The sequence below is a fragment of the Solanum verrucosum genome, unplaced genomic scaffold (genome assembly GCF_900185275.1).
Source record: "Solanum verrucosum unplaced genomic scaffold, falcon-dt-bn FXZP01000149.1, whole genome shotgun sequence".
Taxonomy (NCBI): domain Eukaryota; kingdom Viridiplantae; phylum Streptophyta; class Magnoliopsida; order Solanales; family Solanaceae; genus Solanum; species Solanum verrucosum.
The window spans coordinates 324389-346554 of record NW_026020295.1 but is presented as its reverse complement, the minus strand read 5'-3'; the positions used below and the strand labels follow the sequence as shown (position 1 = coordinate 346554).

Here is a 22166-nt window from a genome sequence, read left to right as displayed (position 1 = left end):
TGATAGTCAATTTGATTAACTGTTGAGCGGAGCGGAACTTAGATAGGTTTCATAGTTTTTCAAAAATTGAAGTAATATTAGATGCATTTCTCGATATTAATATGGTGAGTAAAATGCATTTATCAAAATTTTGATTAAACTTTCCCTAATTTGAAACCGGAAATCGGAAAGAGGTAAGCATTTTGGTCAAAGGAATGTTTGATGCTTAGTGTTCATATCATTTTCGGTTTATTTGAAGTCATTTGATTAACTATTGAGCGAAGCAGAACATAGATACATTTCATACTTCCAAAATTATGGTGAGGAGAATGCATTTTCAAAAATTTGGTTAAACTTTCCTCTAATTTGAATCACAGAAATCAAAAAGAGCTAAGCATTTTAAGACAAAGGAATGTTTATTTGATTGGATTTGGTTTATTGAAAGTCAATTTGATTAACTGTTGAGCGAAGAGGAACAGAGATTCATTTCATATTTTCATAAATTAAAGTAGTAAAAGTTGCATTTCTCCATATCAATTTGGTGAATAAAATGCATTTTAAAAATCTACTCACCATATACAAGTTTATAAGGTCCAAAGTTTATTTGTGCCGTAACCGTTTATTTAAGTAGAAATCATGATGTGTAGTTCACATCTAGGCTATAGTTTATAATTCTTTCTTACATGCAGTTGTTTTTAAGCTCAACTTAATCTTTCTGTGATGAAATGCAGAAGTTCCTTAAGTGTGGTTTATTATCTTTTGAAGTTACCTGTGAATGAAAGATAGCAGTTAGATATCTTTGTGTTGCATTTTCAATTCAGATTTCACCATGTCTAGTCATCATCATCTCAGTTCCTTCTGGATTTTCTAGGTTTACACCTATGAAACAGGTATCAGTATCGCGGATAAAACAAAACAATGGAATTTTTATTTTTTTATTTTTTTAGTTTCTAGTGTTGTGTTTCTTTTCTCGGAATTTGCATTCTTTTTGATGACCTGAATCCCTCTTTGGACAGTCATATTTTACAACTAGTAAATATGAACTTATGTTCTTCGTGGGACTATTTTGTGAGGAAAACACTTCGAGCACTGAATTGCTTATGCAATTAATGAGATCTTTTAATACATGGAATATTTATGAGTACAGCAGTACTTTTCAAAAGTTTCCTGGATACAGGATAAACCAATCCAATTTACATATCAATCCAAAATGCTTGTCAATTTTTAGAACTAATATGACAACCAACAAATGCAGCAACAATGAGAAACGATGGACCTAGAAAATTAAGAGTAGTCCAGCCCCTGGAGAATTCCGCAGAGCTGGGCATTTTGAATTGATTGAGTTGGATCACTGGAGTGGGAGGAAATCCAATTACCAATCATAAACTCTACACAAAACGTTGTTGTGGTGGTGACTGCGCGTCTTCCTCTTATTCATATGGTTTTGGCAAAACATGCCTAAGGTATGGTCCATATCAGGTATGTTAGACTTCACACGTGTCCTCTTCCTCGTGTTCCTGAATCTTTTCACTATGCTTGATATTTTTGTACCACTTAGCACATGCAATGTATGCAACCAAATCTAGAAGTGTCAAACCAGCTAATAGAAAATAGAATCTGTCTAAATGACCTTTGTTAAGGTTTCCCGGTATCCATCCAGGCATGTTATCAGTTGCTGATATTTTCATCACTATGCTCACGAGAAAGCTACTCACGTAGTTCCCTAATGATATTGATGTCATGCATAGTGCACTTCCAAAGCTTTTAAGTCCATCAGGTGCTTGCGCATTGAAGAATTCTAGTTGAGCTACATACATGAATACTTCTGAAGCTCCTATGAAAGCATATTGTGGGACTTGCCAGAAGATGTTAAGAGAGCTTGAACCTTCACAGTGTTTGCAGTCATTACTAGCATACTTAAGCCTGTAGCACTCCACAATTCCTGATGAAAGCATAGCCATCACTGCTATGACTAGTCCAATACCCATCCGCTGTAGTTCAGTTAGCCCGGCATCATCATCCTTGCACTTCTTGAACCTTTTGACTAGCGGATTAAGAACTCTGCGATTAAGAAATATGACACCTGCTACACTAAGGATGTCAAAGGTAGACATGCTTGCTGCTGGAATCCTAAAGTTTGCTATTGTAGTTTTCATGGCATCACCTTGCTCGACAAAGAGCGAGGCCATTTGCGTGAAAACTACAGAGTAGATAATGGTACATAGCCAAATTGGCAGCAACCTCAAAATGCATTTAACTTCCTCAACTTGTGATATAGGGCAGAGACGCCACGGGTTGTGATCACCCTGCTTCTGGCTCTCAAGTTCCTTTGATGTCACCACAGCTGCTCTGTCCAAGAATCTGCCAGTAGAAAAATCCAGTTTAGTGCATTATAGAATGGTAACTAGATGTCTGCGACTTAAGCTCAATGTGACTACGACTTTGTCAATGGTTTAAATGACAAAGTTGAGTATATGGTGCATTTCTACTTACTTGAAACCATGGGTGTGTAGCATTTTTCTACCACCAGTTGTGTCATCGTCGTCTTCCCCTTGGTAGAAGTCGTCTTCATTTTCCGGCGCCTCCACTTTACCTTTCTTTGTTGCTGCAACTAAAACTTGACCAAACCTGGAAAGAGGATTTCCACTAGACTTGAAGTGTCTGTACCTAGCAGTGCCTCCAAGAAAGAGAATCAATGCTGCAAATGCAGACGCTGCAGACGCCCAAAATCCAAGAGCCCACATTCCCTCATCTTCAAAGTAGTCTAGAATGGTGTTAGAGAAGAGTGATCCAAGGTTCATGAACAGATAGAAGTAGCTGAAGAAGGCTACTTTAGATGAACATTCCCCCGGATGCTGCTCGTCGAACTGATCAGCCCCAAAGGTAGCAATATTTGGCTGATAACCACCATATCCTAGGGCAATCATGTACACTGAGACATAGAATAGACCAACCTCCATGGTTGAATGTTCTCCACATAGAGTTGTTCGATTCCCACAACCTTTAGGTTTGAGCAAGTAAAGTTGTGATGCTAGTGCTAGTAATGACAATCCCTGTCAATCAAGTTTCAAACTTAGTAAGAGCAAGATTAAGGACTCTTGTTAATCAACACTAAATAGCCGAAAAAACATTAGGTGATTACTTCTCATTTGCCTACTCTTAGCGGGCAAAATTCCCTAAGTACCTTGCTTGTGGAAGGTAGAAGGTACTTAGTGGGATATTCAAGGTGTGCATAAGTCAGCTCGAACATCACTGTTGTGAGAAAAAATAGGAATAGCATTTGTGCAAAGTTTATGTGCTAGTGTGTTTAAAGTTGTTTTTCAATATCTAGTACTAGAGGAGTGGCAAGTTGTTTGAAAATAATGCCGTCTTAGGTTCAAATCTCAATGAAGGCAAAATTACTAGGTGATTTCTTCCTATCGTCCAAGCCTTGGTGGATAGTGTTATCAGGTATATCATGATTATAAAAAAAAAGAGTTTTTCAATATCTAGATAAATATGTTGGGAGGTAGTGGATACTTACAGTTACATAGATGACTTGGAAAATGGCACAAGTTTTGAATCTTCCCCAATAAGAGTCACTAAGGAAAGCACCAACAAGGGAGCAAATATAGACTGTGCCAGTCCATTTGCTCACACTATTAGCAGCATCAGCATTGTTTTCTTTCAGCACCCTTGTGAGGAACAACACCATATTCACTCCAACTCCAAAAAATGCCAGAGTTGCTAAAGCTTGATTCACTACATAATCAATATGGAAACCAGATGTCAATTAAAGAAGAAGATACCCCGTCCCAAAATAAGTATTACTTTACCTAAAATTCATGTCAATTAAGAAATTAATAAATACAATATTACAGTTTACAAAACTACCCCTCATTAATAAATACAATATTACAGTTTACAAAACTACCCCTCATTAATAAATTTCTCTTGAAAATTGAACACTATTAAGAAAATAATAGTATAAAGATATAGTTGGAAAGACATACAAATTTTTCTAGATCCTTTATTAGCAAGGATAAAAATAATGGAAAAAATTAACACCTTAGTTATTGAATTAATGATTGGAAAGATATAAAAATTTAATATAAATAAATATTTATCCTATATGTAGTTATTATAAGGAAGCAGCAACCTAATTCCGTCATTATCAGTATCATATATCGACAAATGTTCTTAATAAATATATATTGTCTGTATATGAAAAGGCAAAAAGTCCAGGATAAGTGATAGTCCAGATCACATAATAAAGTGACCCACCCACCCAACAAGACCAAGAATATAGTTTTGTCATCAAGGATGACGTTTCTAACCCCACCACATCTCCTCTTCGGACCTTTTTGATCATAAGAATTTTTTTATATTTTTTTCAAAATTATCGCTTTATTTAAAAATCAATTTTTGATCATAAAATTTCAAATACATTTTGAAGTTCTTAGGTATTTTAAAATTATATTTCAATTTTTTTTATAAAAGTACATTTAATTTAAATATTTATAATCAATCACAATTTTAAATTTAACTCTAATATTTAAAAAAAATTTAAATGATTTTTTCTGTTATTTTCATGGCCTAACATTTCTTAAGTATGTGTCAATGATGTCATTTCCCAATAGTGCATGCTTTTCTTGTCACTTCACTATCCCATTTTTTGCCTTCCACAAGAATTATACTTCACAAATCCCTATTGAAAACTATGAGAATCTATTTTTTCCCATTTGGGTGATAGCGCATGGTTCGAAATTCAGATGAATAATAAGTATATTTATTTATTTATTTATATATTAAACTGCAGAGTTTGAATATATGGCGTGTGCTTACTCTACCTATCACAAGTTATCTTACTTGCATATGGATAAAACCCTATGCACCTTTTTTTTTCCGTATAACCAACAGATTAGATTCTTTAGTGTTATTAATTTGTTGTTCAAAACATAGGTATATAATAACTTTTTTTTTTAGTTTTCCAATATCAAATTGTTATCTACTATAAATTTGAACTCATGTTCATGCCTAATCCACGTATCACGTGTTATCCTCTCACATGCAAATAAAACACTAGGGGCTAAAAAAATGTACCATCTAATAGGCCAAGTAAATTTGACACACGTCTTAGTTTTATTGCAAAGTGTTAGGCTTTTGGTCTTTTCATACTCGTCATTTTCTAGCTTCCAGACATATGATAGCTGGCTTCAGTTACTCTAGAATTTTCATGATTTATTTTCTCTTTTTTTCCACCCCACAGAAAATATATATATAATTACAAAAAAAGAAGAAGATCGGAATAATAATAAGCAGATAATTGCATATTAGTTAGTATTCGTAAATAATAAAAATCTGTTCTAACTCTATTTCGAAAAGTTGGTTTAAGTGGTAAAAATTGCGCAAAATCCTATAAACAGCTATAACTTATGTGAGATTTTAACATGCCCTATATCTTTTAGATTGCACACTTAGTGCGTGAACTAATATAACATGAACAATCAAAGTCTGGACCAAGTTTATAAATTGCATCTTAAACTCAAAATAGCAAAAGATTATTTAAAACAAATAAACTTAATTAGTTGTTGTGGATGCTGATAGTATATACCATGTATATACATGATATAATAATTTTTAATGTTGATATATATAACTCAAAAGAAAGATAAGTAGATGCAGATATCACTACTACTTTATGTCCTTTTCTTCCTTTTTATTCTTTTAAAAAATGAATATTTTTTAGTAATATGATTAATATATTTTTTAAAAGAAAAGCTTACACAGTATCATAAATCCAGCCACCCATTTCCCACTTGTTTCTCTAATTGCTGCATTTCCTTTCAAATCAACACTTCCATCCTTGGTGCACTCTACATCTTCCTCTTTCAGCTTCACCTGATTTCATAAATAAAAAAAAGTTAGTGTAAAAAATAACTTTTACTATATATTCTAAGGACATCAAAAAGATTATTATAAATAATTATTAATAAGTTATTACTAACTTGAAAAATAAAAGCAGATTGCCTATAGCATAGTGTGCAATGTGAATTCTTTATCCGTGTATACAAGTTAAATTTATTGTTCATATGTACAATTCTTTGCATGAGAAAACATTTCCTTGATAAAATTGATATATTGCACATCATATATGTAACCTTTTGTCTTAAAGAATCAAAGTTTGGTAAATGATAGACACTACAACTAGGGAAAAAAGTTCATAGCTACGACCTTAGTTGGTAAATCGTTCGTAGCTAACATATTCTTGATAATCTATCGTTAATCCATTGTAGGATTATCAACTAATTTGTTTCTTTAGCTACAAAATTTATCGATCACTAATTTCTATTTTTTTTCTTAGTGACTTTGTAATCTTTATGAAGATGTTCAAGGGAGAAAATGAAGAGAGATAACCTAGATGTTGAATATTACTAACCTCTTTGGAGAGTTCCAAGCAAGCCATTGACATAATGACCCAAAGGTTTTGCTTAATTAATTAAAAGATTTAGTACTAAGTGAGTTTTCTCAATGGTGGAAGATGAGAGAAGAAACCAAGAAAGAAAAGATTTTGTGAGTAAATTGCAAGTGAATGAAACTATATATAGAAGTTAGTGAGAGTTAAGTGGACGGTAGAGGCAAAATGATTTTTAAATTAGGAAGAAAAAAGAAGAAGAAAAAATTAATAGGTACAAGATCATTTTGGTTTAATTAAGTTGATATTTTTGGACGTAAGCAAATGGGATATGAGAGGGTAGCTACTTTTTGTTTGTTATCTAACACATCAAACAAATTACCTAATAGTGGGGTCACCAATCTACTCCTCTCGTGTTCAAGTTTTGAATAATATTGTCTTTAATAAAGAGCGTTCTACCTTAAAATAAGACTTTTCAACACGATTTCAAATTAATCAAACTCCAAAACAAGTATTGAACATTAGATGAAAAACCTAATATATTGGATCACCACCAAAGATTGTGTTGAAATAATCGTGCTCGTCGATTTGATTTCAAGCTTTGATTATGGAGCACTTTTGATAGGAAGTGCTTTAGTAGGACTTTTTGGCGTGAAATTAAATTAATCGAACTCTAAATTATTAAACATCAGAGGAATTTTTTTTAAAAGACTAATGTTGAGGGGTCCCATATATTTGAATGTCATTTGGTGTTCTTTCAATTGGTTGAATTGACACATCAAACACTTTAGTGTGAAGCTCTGTTGAATGATTTTGGAGGCCTGTGATACAAAGTTGGACAGAGATTTTGATTTTGACACTTTTATTAACCTTATTTGCTTTACCTAAATTATTATTTTTTATTTCCTTTTATATCTTCCCAAAATTACTTACTATGTATTCTTAGTTTTATCAAATGTTTAGTCATTACTTTATGTTTAAGATGATAAGCATATAGTAATTGATTATCAAGATTCAAGAGTGCATCTCAATTATATTAAATATGGTGAGTATTTGTTTCTTCATCAAAGGAGTGTCGCAACTTTTTATAGCTAAAAAAAAGGTTCTATGGTGTTTAAAGAATTTACATAATCATGTCATTTTTTTTCTTGATAAGAGAATCAATAGTCGTTACCTTTGAGTGTGCACTGGGTAAACTATTTTTGTGCAATAACTCGTATCGCACAAGGCAAGCTCCGTGCGATGAGCTCAACCTAGAACACCAACCCCAGACAAGCTCCATGCGACGAGATCAACCTGAAAGGCTGACTCCTTGCTTGCATTTTGCAAGTAAGGAATTTCAAACTTGAGACCTCTATTAAGGAAGTCTCAAGCCAAACTATCTAAGCCACCCGAAGGGACTATAATCATATCTTTTATAAAGTAATAGTTACAAATAATTTTTTTATATAAAAATTAATTAGTAACCTGATAAAACTAACTAAGCTGCTGTCATAAGTTAAACTATATTTCCATTGTAAAAGAACTAGTCACAATATTAGTGCATATAATAACTTAACCCGAGTATTTCCTTACCTAAATCATAAATGTATTGATTAATTATGCCAAAGCTATTGATGCCTCAACTTGATTTTGTTTTTAATTAATATATTTGATATTCACTGACTCAACGAATTTAAATTCACATTCCATTTATAGAACTTGTCAAAGAGGAAAATGTTTACTAAAAAAAATAACAATTATATTCTTAGAACTCGAATTCGAACTTGAACTCAAACTCAAACTCAAGAATCTGTCATCCATTCTAGTACGGTGAACCACGCATTCTTGAAGTGAAGATTTCTGACATATCCCTATATATTTTTAGGCAAATAGTAAGTAGTACCTTCTACAAGTTTATATCTTTGAGTTGTCAAAATATCTTCCCACAAATTTCAATAAGCCAAAAATAGTTCCCTCCACTCAGTTTAAGTCAAATAACAATATGAGTTATTAGTACTATTGTTTTAGCCACACAAATATATGGCTATTTGAACTTGAATATCTAGGAAAAATAAGAACATTTGATGCATGCAAGGAGAATCTTTTAAAACACTCGTAAAAAAGTCTTATATCTTGAAATTAATCTATTAAGTTGATGATAAAATCAATAGCCATTTCAATAGTGTTCAGACTAGATTATGCATGCCTCGACTACTCTATTAGGTATTTGCTACATACTACCCACTAGTAGAGATAGTAACTAGCAAGTAAAGATACCCTACATTAGACGGATAGAAAAAAAAACCACCTTAATATTTTAAATTTTGTTGGTTTTAATTATAGTACCTATTAGCATCCTTTTTCACTAGATAATGACATAACAATAACAATGAACTTCCCATAAAGATATCCATCAAGTATTCATAAATTTACTAAGTTCCATAATTATCAATTTTTTGATTATATAAGTTAGTTCACCCTTTCCTTAATATATTGACCATGTGTGGATTATGATAGAAAATTTTGTGGCAAATTAATTTTCTTATTTATTGTTTCCCCAACATATGCACTATACAGAGAGACAAAAAACAAGATATGGTGGAAAAGTTAGGTAGTAGTAATTCAGAAGAAAAAGAAATGTTTAAATTAGGATTATTTTTTTTAGCAAAAGTACAGTGATAATTTGACTTTTAACAGCTGGACCCTATATTCGTTGTGTCAAACATTCCAAACCTATTTGGATGGTTGGAAATATTGCAATATTTTTTGTATTTTTAATTTTTCGATCATAGAAAACAATCTTCACCGACACAAGAATCTCCTCACATAAACCTTCACTACAATAAAAACCAATAGTGAATTTATGAAGGCTTCCATCATAGTGCGGAATAGACTAATCATCAGACTACTTTGAAGTAGATCAATAGTTGAAATTTAAATTCTGAAACACAATATTATAAAATTATGTTATTTAAAAGATAGTTATAAATAACTCTATGTCATATAACAATATTGATTGATAACCTATTTAAAAGATAATTATAAATAACACTTTCTATCATATAACAATATTGATTTATAAACTAAAATAAAATACTCCATATATGATAGTTGTATAAATTACTCTATGTCATATAACAATATTGATTGATAGCCTAAAATAAATACTCCATATATCAATATATATGTGTGTTCTATATGTGGCTTTTCCAGTCTCGAATGGTTACTAAGAAATAAGTTTAATTAAACAGAGTTGTGGAAAAGCTGTCATTAAACTTTTGCTCTAACAAGTGGAGATAAGTTAAATAATAAGTTAGTATAATATATAGTTTAGTAAAAGGTGAACGAGAGATATATGAGAAGCAAATCTTCTAAGTATGTCAGGCAAATAATCAAATTTGTGTGCTTTGTGAAAAGCACTTTCCTTCTGTTAGACTGATAAGATCATGCCACGATCGAATTTAAGTTCTCTGCATTGATATAAATATCTATTTATAGGGAAAATTATGCATTATATCAAATTATTAATTCAAAATAAATGTTATAGCTATAATTTCATTTAATTTCAATTCGCAGCAAACACATTGTCATTCGCCTCTCTCCTGAATCTCGCTCGCCACTCTCAATTCTCTCTCCCGCCTCTCTCACTTTATACAAACACAAATATATAAATTGTGTTTGTGTTTGTATAAAGCAGGATATATACATATATATATATATATGTCTCCGTCCTATTCACTTATAATTATATTAATACAAATTTTCTCCTTCCCAGTTCTCTTTTGCCCCTCTCTCTCGCATTAAACAAACATAAATCATACAAATGCAATGTATAATTTGTGTTTGTATAAAACGAGAGAGATATTTGATATACAAATACAAATGTTTTAACTCGATTCAATTGTATACAAATTTCAAATTTTATGTAGATATACAAACACAATCATTGATACATATGCATAGTAGTTACATATATATAATTATCTAACTGATATACATATACAATTCACCTCTTCCCTCTCTCTCCTAATCTCTGTAACGACCCATTTGGTCGTTTTGAGTACTAGAGCTTTTTATTTCATAAATTACTTTTCGATAGATTTTAAATGAGTATTTTGGACTATTCGTAACTACAATAATGAATTCAGTGGGGTGATTTTAATAACTAATTTAGTTGGTGGTTAAAGAAAATAACATTAAAATTAGTAGGGGGTCACTTTTGCCACTTTTATAATTAATCTTTTAATAATTAGGGTAATAAAAAAAAATCAGGCAAGGAAATACTCCCTCCGTCCCTATTTAGTTGTCCACTTTAGAAATGACACACAGATTAAGGCAACAATGATTAGCATAGTGAAGTTACAATTTTACCCTTATAGTACAATTTACATTTCCAAAATAAATTAACTCAAGATAAATAATCAATGCTGGAAAGTTCATAAGTTTATTTACTTTATTTATGACAACTTTATTTAAATAAGGGTATAATAGGAAAAAAATTGTTGTTCTTTCTTGATTTGTCAAAATGGACAACTAAATAGGGACAACTAAAAGAGGAAATATGGACAACTAAATAAGGACGGAGGGAGTAATACTTGCGGCGCATCTACCTGGGAAGAACGACATCCAGGTAATTTTCATGTCCTTCATTAATAGTAGGGTGATTATTATTACTATTATATAATTAAGGTTGGTTGGAATTGAGTGTAGATAGTGGCGTTGGGTTGGAGACAAGATTTACTCCCAGTAATCTGTTAATTTCCTTATTTTAAGAAGGACAAGTATGAGTGGAAATTCATGGCATAATGTGCTGATGGGTATAATATATATATATGAATATGGAATGAGTTTAGTTTCTGGTATCATATATGTTGGGGTGAGAGAATTAAATTATGGGTGTTAGGCGTGTGTTTACTGCCGTTGCAACCTATTGCGGTGGTTCAATTCAGTCGAATTCATGATTTAATTTAGGACCTAATTAATCTCTAAATTAAATATTATTGTCGTTATATTTGCCATATGTGTGGTGTTAATTCTGGAATGGAATAAGATAGTGGGCAAAATTACTATAAGTAATGATGACAACATAATGGGGCAATTATGAATGGGTCATGAGAAAAAATAAGGTTCTGCTTATTCTATGTTGAAAGTTGAGTACTGGGATCGTATAATTTGATGGGATTTGAATGTTTTACATTATTATATTATAAATTTATGTTTTACTATTGAGATAAGTAATTAAATATTAGGAGTGTTGTATTAGTTGAATACCATTAAAATTATGCTAATTGGAGGAATTAAAATTTACCCCTAGGTTTGAACTTTAGGAAATTGATTATAGAATTAGGTGAGTTTTTGGGTCTAGGCTAGACATAGAATAATACGAGTGTTTATAGACTCGTTAACTTACAAATTATGTGCATATACTTGATAAATTGAAAAGGTTCGGAGGCATTGAAGAAAGGAAAAGCATTGGAGAAGTAGTTTGTTTGACTTCGGTTCTTCGGTGGAGGTGGGTTATGATTTATTCTACTTGATAGATACACTTTTAATGGCGATTGATATGCATTGAGTGATATTGTGAAGTTCTCAATGTACTTGATTGTGTGGTTGTATAGCTTGGTTGTGTGGTTTGTGATTGGTCTGAAATCTTGAGACCGCGGAATTTATAATCTTAAACCCTCTCTATCGAAATGATGCCTTGAATAAAGAAGACTTGATGAAATATTGTTAATGAATTGAAAAGTGGTGATAATAAATGATAAATTAATGATATAATTGGATCGGAGTGTCATGTTTTGACACGGTATTATTGGATCGGAGTGTCACGTTTCGACACGGTATAATTGGATCGGAGTGTCACGTTTCGACACGGTATAATTGGATCGGAGTGTCACATTCCGTCACGGTATTATTGGATCGGAGTGTCACGTTCCGACACGGTAACATTAAAGGAAAAAGATATTGAATTAACTTAATGTACTCAATCTCAAAGAACTCAATTCCCAAATTAGTTTGGTTTGGAGGCATAAGTCCTCATGTGTGATCTTGATATTGTTGCCTGATTACATACTTACTTTAATGTTGTTGACACTGGTTCATGTGTTTGTCGCTTGCAACCTGCTAAGTGTCATAGTTGGTTTTATACTATTATTCATTACATATTAGTTTCTATTTAGGGTTGGCTGATGATATCTACTCAGTACATGTTGCCTTGTACTGATCCCTACTTGTGTTTTTCTTTGTTTTCTTTTTGTGGAGTGCAGCGAGTGTATCAGTGACTTCGACTCGTCCTCAGCTCTAGCCAGTCTCCAACACATTTGGTTCCAGGGTGAGCTATTCATTCCAGCTCGTGTTGAATTCTCTTGGTCAGGGCATAATGTCCTTAGTTTTCAGACATAACCTATTTTATTCATTTATTTTGGTGTCTTTAATACTCTTAGACTTAGTATTTGAAGATTAAATGTCCTTGATGTGATGACTTTCAAATTTTGGGGATAATAAGTGTTAGACTTTAGAGGTTTATTTGATAGGTTACTTTAATAAGTTTTGAGCTTCCGCATTATTGTTGTTATTCGTAATTGAATTATTGATATATGTTGGGGTTTGGATTTCTTGGTTCGCCCACTTAGGAGGTTATGGGTGCCACTCACGACTCATTTTGGATCGCGACAATCTCACTCGCCACTCTAGCCTAACACAAAAACATATACATATACAAACACAATTTTCATACACAGACACCCGATTTATACAAATCGTCGTGATTTGTACATATCAAATATAGTTTGCTATGGATGGCTTATAGTAAATTGCAGTTATAGAGTGCTAATATGATTTTTATGTTTGCTATTCCTAAAACTTACTCAAAATAGCATAATAACTTGTTATAATCAATTAAATGTGTTGATTTCATTAAAGAAAAAACAACAGCAGATTATACACTTAGTGCGTGTGACTTAATTAGTGAAAAAAATTATTTACTTTTGGACCAAATTTGAAAGGATAGAAAATAAATTATTGTGGAACAGAGGGAGTACTTAAATTAAGGAAATTATTTTCTCATTAATGTTTTGTTATGTACAAGTTTTTCAATTTTGAAATAACTTCATAAATGTTACATATAAAATTTCATATAATTGAAATTCAATTATTTTTACTTGAAATTATACAAATATAGTAAAGTTCAATTATTTTATATCAGTCACATGAAATTTCAATTATTTTGTGTGAAATTAAATTTTGTATCTCTAAAGTTGTTCAGATATGCGAAAAAAAACATATAAAAATAGGTATAAATTGAATAGTAACGTCCAAATAAAATAATCATTTTTATGTGTTAAAATAGTAAGATTTAAAGATACTTTTTACTTTTCGCAAATTTAATGGCCCGTTAAATGTGTTGCAACCTCGAAAGCGAAGTAAATTCACTACCTATTTCAATGCATATTCCTTTGTATTAGTATACTAGTTATTAGGTTCCCGCGCCAGCGCGGGCCCAATGTATATTACTTCCTCCGTCTCATTTTATGTGAGGTAGTTTGATTCGCCACGGAGTTTAAAAAAGAAATGAAGACTTTTAAAATTTGTGGTTCAAAATGAATGATATAAATTTGTATGACTGTAAATTATTTCATTAAGGGTAAAATAAATATTTTATAATCAAATTGTTACTTAATATAGAAATGTGACATTCTTTTGGGACTGACTAAAAAGGAAAGTAAATAACATAAATTGGGAGTAGTTCTTTGTTTCAATTTATGTGACACCGATGAAATTTGGAGAGTTATATATAATTTTTTGTATGTGATTTTGTTCAATATATTTTGAAGTTGTTAATTTATTGTGATTTATAGCACTTCTTATATCATTTTCAAATAATATATATTACTCTTTCTGTTCCATTTTATGTGACGTAGGTACTTTTACGAAACTCAACTAAATTTCTTATATGATTCTTAAATATTTTTAGTTGTTATTTTACTTTAATTTACGTTACTTTTTATGTTATTTTCAAACAAACTTCTTTTGTTTCAATATGGAATTAAAGAGTCAATAAAATTTCTTTTATGATTTTTAATTATGTTTTTTTAATATCTTATATTATTACATTGTGATTTTAAGTACTTTTTATGTAATTTTTAAATCTAGAACAAATTAAAAGAAAAACAAGGAAAAATTTAAACGAAGAAAGTACTAAAATTTTCAAATAATCATATTTCTATATTAAAATGTTAAAAACTTTAAAACTCCACATATATGCAGAAAATCATATACGGAAGACAAAATAATTTTTAAAATATATATTAAAGCTCTTTCTAATAATATCACATATTTATTCTATTTTTCAAATAATATATATTTCTCACTCAATCTCAATTACGCAGTACATATGAAATTTCGAGAGTTAATCAAATTCTTAGTACTATTTTAAACTATATTTTAGTACTATTTATATAATTTTCAAATAATATATGTTACTCACTCTATTATATTATGCAATACATGTGAAAATTCAAGAATTAACCAAAATTACAAATTTTAAATTGATTTTTAGTACTATTTTTGTAGTAAATAGAGGAAGTTGAAGAAGAAGGGCAAATCGGTCAATTGACTGACTAACCCTAAGCTCCTAAACATTCTCACTTCTAAATGGAAGCACGGGCACAATATCCGTTAAATTGTTAATTATTATGATTTATAATATTTTTTACATTATTTTCAAATAATATATGTTATGTATTTTTAAATACTTTAAGTTGTGATTAATAATATTCTTAACGTAATTTCAAATAATATATGTTACTCCATTTGTCCCAATTTATGTGACACATGTGAAATTTTGAGAGTTAATATGTTTTTCAAATATTGTAAGTTGTTAAGTATTGTGGTTTATGGTATTCTTAATGTAATTTTTCAAATAATATATGTTATTCCCTTCGTCTTAATTATACAATTCGCGTAAAATTTTGAGAGTTAATCGAATTTGTAATATTTTAAATTTATTTTTTAGTACTATTTATAAAGGAAAAAATTAAAATATTACTATATAAGAAGAGTAGTAATTATATAGTAATTTTTCAAATAATATATGCTATTCCCTTCGTCTTAATTATACAATTCGCGTAAAATTTTGAGAGTTAATCGAATTTGTGATATTTTAAATTTATTTTTTAGTACTATTTAAAAAGGAAAAAATTAAAATATAATGAAAGAGGAGTGTATAAAAGTAGGTGGGCCATATTTGTGATAGGTGGGCCATCTTCAAAAACCAAATGTAAAAGTAGGTGGGCCATCTTGGTGCCACGTGTCGAAAGAAGAGTGAATAAAATTCACTCTTCTTATATAGTAATACTTGCTTCTTTTTATACTATCTTAAAAGATTTTAATTAAAGGTAATAAAATTAACTTATAAAAATATAATTTGTTCAATTGAGTTAAGTTTAAATTGATTGTTGATTAATTTTCATTAGTTTAATTATTTCAGTTCATCAAAATTTAGATTGATATATTATCTAAATTGATCATGAGAAATTTTGTTAAAATATTTTTTTAAAAGATTTTTTTATACGTTATATAGCCATAATAAATAAAAACAAATAGTTTTATTAGGTAGTACAAAGTTATAAAGGAACAAATAAGTGATTAAAAAACAGAATTGAGCGGGTTGAATTATGGTCTGCCTTTTAACTCATTTCAGCCATATCCAGTTCAGATTATGCAACTTTTGGGCGGATTAATAGTTATTAATTCAGCTAATTTTGACTCCTTCAAATTCAATCAAACTCATTCATTTGACACTTCTAATTTAAATTAACGAATGAAATAGATTTAGAAAGGTAACGTTGGAGCAATGCTAAAGTTGTTTCTGCGTGATCTATAGACGGATTCAAATCGTAGAATCAACCACCAATCTTGCATCAGAGTGCCTACCCTACTTCATACCTCTAAGGAGTGCGGCTCTTCGTATCCACATGAATATAAGATGTTTAGTACATCGATCTGTCCTTTTTTAGGAGGATAAATTTAATCCAACAAGATCAAGAATATTGTGCAAAATCATGTCCTTTTCTATCTCAAAAATAAATAAATATATATAGCTGTGTGCCATTAAGTCAATTAGAAATTTGTCATTGTCTCCATAACGATTGTCTATAAATATAAATGACCCTTTTCCCCTCCTTTCTTAATCTTTCCTTTTAGTCTTTTTCTTCTTATTGCAGACCATTTAACCTTTTGTTGATGTTCTTTGTTTTATTTAATTTAATAATTTCAAGAAAAGCAACTATTGAAGATTGGAACACCATACAGAATTAGGTCTGTAAAGAAAAAATAGAAGGTGGAAAAGCAAAGAAGGGACAAAAAGTCAAAAACCTCCATTGACATATGCATAATTTTTTTTGGCATTATAGAAAAAAGAAAAATATGATCTCAAAAAGTATTTCAATTTGATTGGAAATATATATCAATGCTTGATGTTTACATCAAACTATAATAATTTGATATGAAAATTGATAAAAATGTATGTCATGCATTCATAAACAAATATTATAAATAAAATTGTTTGTCTATAATGACAATTCAATGCTATGATATAAAAACATATAGAGATATTGAGTTTATTAATTTTTCAGTATCATGCACTCTTAATAACAAAAAAATTGCACATACTTGACTTGTGAAAAATAATCAAGATTTCACGAAAGAGGATATGTTGAAAATATAATTAAAGTAAATAAAAATTGAACAAACAAAAGTTCCCAATCTAATGTATGTTAACATCATCACCTATCGTTTTAAACCTTTTTTTTTGTTGCTGTTTAGCAATAGCATGAAAGAATACCACCTTTCCTAATTATTTGTTTAAAATAATTTACACCATTCATCCACATCATCAACAATCTAAAGGAATGATAGATATATATAATATCACAAAAGATCGTGGTGAGATGGTAAGTATCTTAAAAGTGGAGATATAATTTTATTTACGAGTTTGATAAAATTTAATAGATTTGACTCAAATCTTATATTCATTTTAAAAATCAATATGCTATATAAATAAAATTATTCAAAACCCAAAACCTATCTTTTTCAAAATCGAGAATTAAAAATTAAAAATTAAAAATTAAAAATTAAAAATTAAAAATTCACTTCTAAAATATTCTCTCCATCCTTAATCAGAGCTCTAATTTGGTCCAAACCTTGGAAATATAATTGTCTTTGGCAAGGTAACCTTACCCCTCAAAATTGAACTTCCCAACATAAATTTTAATTAATCATATCTTGAAATGATATTAAACACCGAATGAAAAACAAAACAATGAAAGAACTTCCCTTTTTGTCCCTTTTGTTTTTCCTCCCAAGAATTGATGAGCCAAAAGAAAAAAAAAAGGGACTTATTTTTTTGTCCTTTTCATTTTCTTCCCAAACACATGTGTTGATCCAAGCAATTTAGGTTAAGTGACAATTTGGACAACTTTTTAACTTGAATATAATTATTATTCATGTTGCTTAAAGAACACTACTTTTACCAAACATAATGACTCTATAATGCAATTGCACTAACTTAATTATCAATTGTAATTTTCATGTGTCATATTTGAACTTCATACGTATCCAATCACTATGGAGATGTAATTTCACTGCTCAAAAAAGTAAGCTATCAATTTTTCTCTTTAAAGAATGCAACACATGGCTTGTGAAATACAACCTCGTCTCCAGTTGTGGAGTCAGAAATTTAATTAAAGATGTCTAAAAATAATGGTTTGTGGCTGTCAAAATAAAATAAAAACCTATTATGCTACACCAAAGACATAGCTTCTATCAAGGGCGTTCAACTTTAAATATATATCCTTTAAATGTAGAATTTGACATATTTATACAACGTAATTTTCCGATGAAGGGTGTCCAATTGGACACTCTGGGGTAGCTCTAGCTACGCCCCAACTTGTATCCAACTATAGTAGTATTTTATTTTTAAGAAGTTTAATTGTATTTAAAAAAAATGGTTTGTGAAGTATATTGTCTCCAATCGTTTGCAAAGAATGTGGTTCTTTCAATGTCTGCATAAAATTTTTGCAACCCACTTGTCATCATAACCAGTTCCTCTGAGAAAACTTGGTTCTTATACAACTATTTGTTAATCATCAAAATTAAATTAAGTTTAACCAACATGAGAAACACACAATAAAAAAGGAAAAAAAAAGTTGCAAGAAATTCTATAATTCCTACAATTATGTTATCTATGTATAATGTAGAGAATATGACTACATTCATTACTCCCTCTTAGAATGGAGCATGGATATTGACCATGTCTAACTTATTATAAAGATAGTCAATTTGAGTTCCATTTAACATCATTATATATATTGTTCCAATAAAAGAAAAAAAAAAAACATCTTTATCAATCAATTGCTCTCTTATCTTTTATATATATAATCTGTGAAAATTAAGTTTTCCTAAATTCTATCACGAATAAAATGACAATCAATTTTAATATATTTCATTTTTTCATGATTCAAGAGATTTTAGGCAACATAAAATGTAGTTTGATATGTGTGTGAATCCATTTAACTCATAGCTTATCTTTCTTATAACATACATTTCATAAGAGCTTATATAACGTAACCTTAATTATACAATTATTTTTTCAGTGTATCAAACTTAAATTCAATAATCTCGATTCACTTATTATAAGAAATTAGTGGTTAGTAATGATAATTATGTCGATCTTGTTTCTCCATTTAGGCTCAACTCATTCATCAATCATCATTATATTATGAAAATTCATCATGAATCGACAAGTTTTATAATTGTTGTGCTTCTGCCAATCATAATTGATCTTTATCTAAATTTGAGGTCAACAATACAAGCAAGCTTACATAGACAGAGTTTAACTTCTAACATGACTACTTTAATTTTAATAATAATAATAATAATAACGACAATAACAATAATAATATACCTAGTATAGTTTCATAAAACAGAATATAGAAAAGGTATAATGTACGCAAACCATAGATTGTTTTCAATAGAGTTTTGCTTAAAAGAAAAAATAAGAATCCAAAGCAATCAAAAATAATAATTAAAAGAGTAACAGAAGTATAAGAATAACAAAAATAGCATATAGTAACACTTTAGTTAATAAAGGTTTCAAAACTAAATATTTAAATTAACTAAGAATTAAATGTGTCTAGCTGTATATCTCGAGGATCAAATTTGGAAATACCAACATAATGGATTAGCAGAGCACAATTATATATCCTTTAATTATAAAATAATATTATTACTCATACAAATGGAATTGCATGGATTCACCAGTCAGATCCCACCTTAATTATTTTCATTAAACATCAGCATCAATTTGGTGCATTCATTAGTTTGAATATTCCCATAATTAAGGTGGAGCTAACTTGATATCGTCATTTAATTTAATTTATATTAATGACTTTTGGTCCATATTTTTAGCACACATCTTCAAATTCATTGGTTGCTTCTTAATTCATGGTGCAATATTTCTCTAAAAATGACACACTACTTTTTTCGATCTCAAATAGTCGTTTTGACAAATTAATATATGTTGAAGAAAATAAGAAGAATTTATTGCTTTTTCTCTTTCAAATTCGGGTTTACTACTCTAGTTATTAGAGTGTTAATCTAGAGAGACATGTAAGAAAAAGATAAATTGGTAATCAATGGTGGAACTCTAATTCTGTTTACGGCTTTGTCAGAACTCAATTATTTTAGTACATACTCTATATTTGTATCAAATTCCATACTTAATAGTTATAAAAGAATTATTTAGAATCCAAATAATTGTCTTATCTAGAATTCAGAATTTACAAACTTAAAATCTTAACCCATCATATGATAGTTTAGTCAAATACTTCTATGATTAGGTGACTTTTTAAACCTTCATAAATTCCTTAAAAAAAACATATACTCGTTCCATTCATATTTACTAGTTCCCTTTGTTTATCATAAATATCCATAATAATTGATTTATAGTCTTAGATCTTGAAATGATTTGAAAAAATAAGTAATTAATCTTGAAAATAAAATCGTTTTATTGCTATGTTAAAAGTGAAAATCTAACTTTTTTCCCCAAGGCCTAGCTCAAGTGACAAAAAGTGGAGGATTTGTGATTTAGGTCGCAGGTTCAAGCCCCACACCATGTAAAGTGAAGCCTGGTATTTAAGTGGAGAAGGGTAGAGGGGCGGGTTCATTATCCACTGAGTTTAGAAGAAGGCTGTGATTGGTCCAAAGGGTGGGTAACAAACGGATTTCTCGGTTATCAAAAAAAAGAAGTGAAAATCTAACTTTTAAACTATTGAACAAATAAAAATAAACGGAGGAAAGGGAGTAATAAAGACCCAAATAATATAGTTTTTGTCCTCCTTATAGGAGGAAAAGTTGTTTTTATTGAAGATGACATATATTAGTTAGGTCATTATTTCTCCTGAATCTACCATAAAAAAAAAATTACAATTAGCTACCTAGCTTTAACTTTATTTAATTTGTTAATTTGTTTGAAATATGTTGCTATCACAATGTATACAAATCCACTATCAAGAATAATAACCCCATATAATTTTTTGTCTTTCTTTGTTTGGATTTTACTTTGGGTTTAAAAGTTGATGGAAAAATTATTTACATGCACTAGGCAAGAATACTTGATGAGACTATGATTTATGTATATATAATAAAGCTATTCACCTTTATTAATTAGATGATGATCATGATATGCAATCTTGGAAAATATGAATTAATATAAGTAGGTTATTGTCTAATCCATTCAAATTCATCTTTTATGATTTATTTCAAGAAATGATTAAAAACTTATAATTAGTTAATATATGAACCACCAAATTAAGGATATATTGTGATGGATAAGATATTTAGCTTCGTAAATGAAGATATCATAAAAATGGAGTCCACTAACCAAATTTTACGTTGTCTTTAAAAAATAGTCATTATCATGAAGTTTCAAATTTCACTTATGAAATCTAGACAATATCATGGAGATTCACCTTTTGATTTTGAAACTATAATCAAGGGCTATTTTATTTTTTTTCAAAAACAAGATACAAAAGTAGTTATTCATGAAAAATGGTTATTCGTTAATTTTCATGAAGTTCTTATATGAAGTGTTTCTCCTTAATGGGTCCTACATGAATAGTCGGATTTGTAGGGTCCATACATCAAATGCTTAAACAATAAATAAATAAATTGATATATGGTTTCTTTCTTTAATTGTGTATTATTAAAAAAAACTGAATCTAATTAATTATGCCTTTATAAGTATTACATTTATGCACGCTAACTCAATCGGTTTGATCAGCAAATCTCCCTTTTGGATACGGATTTAATTTTGTGAATTTGTGTCCATGTATTTATTTATTGATTTTTGAAATATTTATATGGTGTAGATTTATTTATATCTTACTTTTGTATAAATTAAAGTTATGATGGAGTGATAAATAAATACTTTTTCTATTCTTGATCATACGTCTTAAGTTTGGGTCCTGAATATGAAATCATTTTTTTATAGGAAACACTTACCCCTAAAAATGAAACATTCCGATGCAAATTCTAAATAATCGCATCCCAAAGTGAATACTAAACATCGGAATGAAAATAATAAATATATCTTACTTTCGTATCTATCACCCTAGTGCCTAGTGGCTAAATACCCAATCTGCTTATAAGGTAGCAACATTAGGTCATGTCATTTTATTTAAAAAATCATGTTTATTCTTTTTACTTAAATATGGCTAGATATATCTTACTTTCGTATCTATCACCCTAGTGC

The 22166-nt window shown here is 29.7% G+C and overlaps 2 protein-coding genes across 4 annotated transcripts in view; one reads left to right on the top strand and one right to left on the bottom strand.

Moving 5' to 3' along the window:
• The window catches only part of LOC125834656 (photosystem I reaction center subunit psaK, chloroplastic), a 204598-nt gene that overhangs the window by 84463 nt on the left and 97969 nt on the right, over positions 1–22166 (top strand). The window lies entirely within an intron of this gene.
• LOC125834630 (protein NRT1/ PTR FAMILY 7.3-like) lies at positions 1074–6758 on the bottom strand. Its single transcript, XM_049513759.1, has 5 exons — positions 6398–6758; positions 5745–5859; positions 3503–3720; positions 2473–3032; positions 1074–2340 (listed from the first exon to the last, which is right to left on the bottom strand). The coding sequence occupies exons 1-5, from the start codon at positions 6428–6430 to the stop codon at positions 1464–1466; spliced, it is 1803 nt and encodes a 600-aa protein (XP_049369716.1). The 5' UTR covers positions 6431–6758; the 3' UTR covers positions 1074–1463.

Coding starts and splice junctions, on each gene's coding strand:
- LOC125834630 (XM_049513759.1), bottom strand. CDS start 6,430: ATGTCAATGGCTTGCTTGGAACTCTCCAAAGAG. Junction 5,860..6,397: donor GCTTGGAACTCTCCAAAGAG/GTTAGTAATATT, acceptor TTATGAAATCAG/GTGAAGCTGAAAGAGGAAGA. Junction 2,341..2,472: donor CTACACACCCATGGTTTCAA/GTAAGTAGAAAT, acceptor TTCTACTGGCAG/ATTCTTGGACAGAGCAGCTG.